The following is a 4070-nucleotide window of genomic DNA, read 5'->3' as shown; positions in this document are numbered from 1 at the left end:
TGTGCTACCTAATGTGGGGAAACTATGCTACTTAATGTGGGGAAACTATGTTACCTAATGTGGGCAATATGTGCTACCTATTGTGGGGAAACTATGCTACCTAATGTGGGGAAACTATGCTACTTAATGTGGGCAAACTATGCTACCTAATGTGGGGAAACTGCTACCTAATGTAGGGAATCTATGCTACCTAATGTGGGGAAACTATGCTACCTAATGTTGGGAATCTATGCTACCTAATGTGGGGGGCTTGAATGAGCTGCGGCATATGGGAGGCCTTAATAAATAAATATAAACTTATACAGCAAGTGATATATGGGGGTCCACCTGAGTAAGTGACACATGGAGGGGGGGTGCTGAACAATTGATGTTTTTTTTTTGGGGGGGGGGGGCACAGGCACATTCTTTGCACAAGGGCCCTCTGCTGTCTGTGTCCGCCCCTGGGTAGAGAATAAGGGGTAAAGTGGAACATAGAACAAATGCAGTTATTTTTTTCTTAATTTTTTTTTAATGAAGTAAACGAGATAAAGGTAAGCAATGACTTTTCCTCAGTCTGAAGCGCGGTCCTCATCGGCAGGAAGCAGTGAGGAGGAGGAGGATGACGGAGGTTCTGATTCCATCTCTGCTTCTTTTTCGTCTCTCTCTATATATAGGGCCGTGGCCATGAAGAAGGCCCCTCCGATGACTGCCATTATGGTGCAGGTCATGAGGGCATACTCCAGGCTGCGGTATTTCAGAAGAGGGGATTTGGCATATCCTCGTTCGTAGGTGTCAGATATCAGGCCGATGAGGTACGGGCTGCCGGCGTCACCTAGGAGGTGATAGATTGTCATCTGCACGGCCAGAGCTGAAGATCTCCTCCACGGAGTTACTACTTTTAGTATAATGTCAGATATGAGGGTGAAATTTACTGACAGAAGCGTCTCTCCGATGAAGATGAAGATGTTGGTGGCAACGAGGCTGATGTTGCCAAAAGTCAATGCCAACAGAAGAAAAGGGGCGGAGAGCATCATCGCGCATCCACACACAAGCGGGTCCGCCCGTGGGTTGGATTTGCGATATCTTTTACTTATCTCCGTCCCTGCTACAACTCCCAGAATGCCGGAAACGACTGTAACCACACCAAATATTAGGATGTCGTGATAGTCACACGGTTCAGCACGGCAAGGGTCCTTCTCTTGTAGGAGTGTTCGTGCGTGGGTCAGGTATGACGGACCCCATACACCTATGGCTCCCACTATGAAGGATACAGCCGTCGATCCCATGGTGGTTAACATGAAGCTTCGGTTTTTAAATAGTTTTTTCAGATCTGTCGCCCATTTGGCAAACTTCTGGGATTTGTTGTTCTTCTTCCCGTTTGTAGTCGTTCTTGGAAGCTCCTTTGTGACCAAAATCATCAAAGCCACAGCTATGAGGCCCAGGCCAGGGGTGACCCGAAATGCCCAGTGCCAATCGCCCCTTGCTGCATCAGTCACTTTGGGCCCGATGATGTATCCTAGTCCGCAGCCTACAGGTATGACGGAGTAAAACACGTTCAGCATGCGGGTCCGCTGGTCACTTGTAAAAAGGTCTGCAATGATGGAGGGGGCGATGGTGCAGAAAGTCGCCTCTCCGGCTCCAACCAGTCCACTCGTCAGCAGGAAGAGCAGGAAGTACCCGTCAGGGATGAATGACAGGGTAAGTGTCATGCTCAGCCAAACAATGACTCCTGCGCAAACAGTATATTTCTTATTACAGTGGTCGCCCAAATATCCGGCAATTGGTGCGACCAGCACGTAGCTTCCAATGAACAATGTATTCAATAAGCCGGACAGACTAGCATTGGTGTCATATGCTTTCTGTATATAAGGCAGCACCCCCGCCACGCTGGAGCGATTTGCATAGATGAGCAAATTAACAAAGGCGAGGATCACTACGGTGATGATGGAACGTGCGGTGGACATCGCGCTTAGAGATGGCAGGTTCTGCCTCTCAGGGATATCGCCCTTTTCTACATCCATATCACTATGGTCCTCCATTGCTTCTTCCTCCTCCTTCAGCAATGGGTCTTGTGGAGAGGCCATGGTCACAGGTCAGAGCCTGAAAACACTAGAGAGAGAGAGATAAGTGAACACATTAGACAACATGTCATCATTCCTGTCATTATACAATAGATCCTTCATACAGAGCAGAAATGTCCAGCACAGAACCACAAGATAACACTAAGACCATCGCAGCCTCAGAAGAAGACGCTTCTCTATAAGTGTTTTATATGGAGACGTCTTCCCTGAGGTTACCAATGTCTGATAACCCTGAACCTGTCCGGTCCTAGTAATATCTGATAACCCTGAACCTGTCCGGTCCTAGTAATATCTGATAACCCTGAACCTGTCCGGTCCTAGTAATATCTGATAACCCTGAACCTGTCCGGTCCTAGTAATATCTGACAACCCTGAGCCTGTCCGGTCCTAGTAATATCTGATAACCCTGAACCTGTCCTGTACTAGTAATATCTGATAACCCTGAACCTGTCCAGTCCTAGTAATATCTGATAACCGTAAACCTGTCCGGTCCTAGTAATATCTGATAACCCCGAACCTGTCCGGTCCTAGTAATATCTGATAACCCCGAACCTGTCCGGTCCTAGTAATATCTGATAACCCTGAACCTGTCCGTTCCTAGTAATATCTGATAACCCTGAACCTGTCCGGTCCTAGTAATATCTGATAACCCCGAACCTGTCCGGTCCTAGTAATATCTGACAACCCTGATTCTGTCCGGTCCTAGTAATGTCTGATAACCCTGAACCTGTCCGGTCCTAGTAATATCTGACAACCCTGATTCTGTCCAGTCCTAGTAATATTTGATAACCCTGAACTTGTCCGGTCCTAGTAATATCTGATAACCCTGAACCTGTCCGGTCCTAGTAATATCTGATAACCCTGAACCTGTCCGGTCCTAGTAATATCTGATAACCCTGAACCTGTCCGGTCCTAGTAATATCTGATAAACCTGAACCTCTCCGGTCCTAGTAATATCTGACAACCCTGACTCTGTCCTAGTAATGGCGGATTATAAGGGCTTGGCTGTATGGTCACTGGGCCATGTGAACTTCATACTGTAGATACAATTGGGCTATCCTGCTATATACATTTACTAATAATGAACCTACCCCACCTCATTGGGATCTATCCGTCCCCTATATGACTTTCTGCCACTAGTTGATTTGAAAATTTTCCCTTTCGTAGTACCCGGAGTATTTCTATTGTTAGTACACACAGAATTCTATTATATAATATTATATTTCTGCCCTAATCTTTCTGTCATTCTTTTACTACTCCACCAAATCTTTCTCATAGACTTATATCTTTTAGAACTTCATGAATTAGGACTCTTTTTCTTGGGGGCTTTTTTGGGCATAATTGCATTTTAGCAGTTTTGCAAGAAAAAGCTCTGGTCATGATACTATCTGTGCGTTTTATTATGTTTAATGCCTAAGCCAAGTATTGTCATAATGCTATGAGAAATATAACTTTTGTTATTTCTTTTGGAAATTAATTTCTTGTTTTTTTTTGCTAAAAAAAAAAGCAACAGCAATAAAAAAAAAAACTGTCAAACAAAAAGCCCTGTGTATGTATGAATAGAAGAGGCTGAGACTTACCTTGTGGTTCTCTCTTCAGACAAGGAACGGTCAAAATCTTGAATTCTCTATCGCAAATAGAAACTCTCTAACAAACACTTTGCACCACAGGTTGTGAATGCAAAACACACTGAAGAGACTGCAGCCGGCGCGCACCTCCTTGTACAGCTTACGGTGACATCATCACAAGCATGTGTGACATCACAGGGTTCTAAACCATCTTCAGGTATGTGTATATCTGTATAGTAAATGTGAGTAGCCATATTAGTCCAGTGATGCAGATTGTAATGCCTTTTTTATTGGACTAACAGAATTTTGTAGAGACAAACTTTCGGGATTCCTCCCTGATAATTTATAAAGTCCTTTTATCATTAGTCCTTGTCTATTGAACTTGATAAAGGGAGGAATCCTGAAAGTTTGTCTCTACAAAATTCTGTTAGTCCAATAAAAA

The 4070-nt window shown here is 44.5% G+C and overlaps 1 protein-coding gene across 1 annotated transcript; it reads right to left on the bottom strand.

Annotated features, from left to right (window-relative positions):
• Positions 1-495: 495 nt before the first annotated feature.
• LOC130276048 (protein spinster homolog 1-like) lies at positions 496-3737 on the bottom strand. The gene is made up of 2 exons (XM_056524872.1): positions 3641-3737; positions 496-2088 (listed from the first exon to the last, which is right to left on the bottom strand). The coding sequence occupies exon 2, from the start codon at positions 2061-2063 to the stop codon at positions 549-551; it is 1515 nt and encodes a 504-aa protein (XP_056380847.1). The 5' UTR covers positions 2064-2088; positions 3641-3737; the 3' UTR covers positions 496-548.
• Between the last annotated feature and the right edge of the window lie 333 nt (positions 3738-4070).

This window comes from Hyla sarda, chromosome 6, assembly GCF_029499605.1.
Source record: "Hyla sarda isolate aHylSar1 chromosome 6, aHylSar1.hap1, whole genome shotgun sequence".
Classification (NCBI taxonomy): Eukaryota; Metazoa; Chordata; class Amphibia; order Anura; family Hylidae; genus Hyla; species Hyla sarda.
Note: the sequence above shows the minus strand (reverse complement) of the source record. Positions and strands in the feature narration are given on the sequence as shown.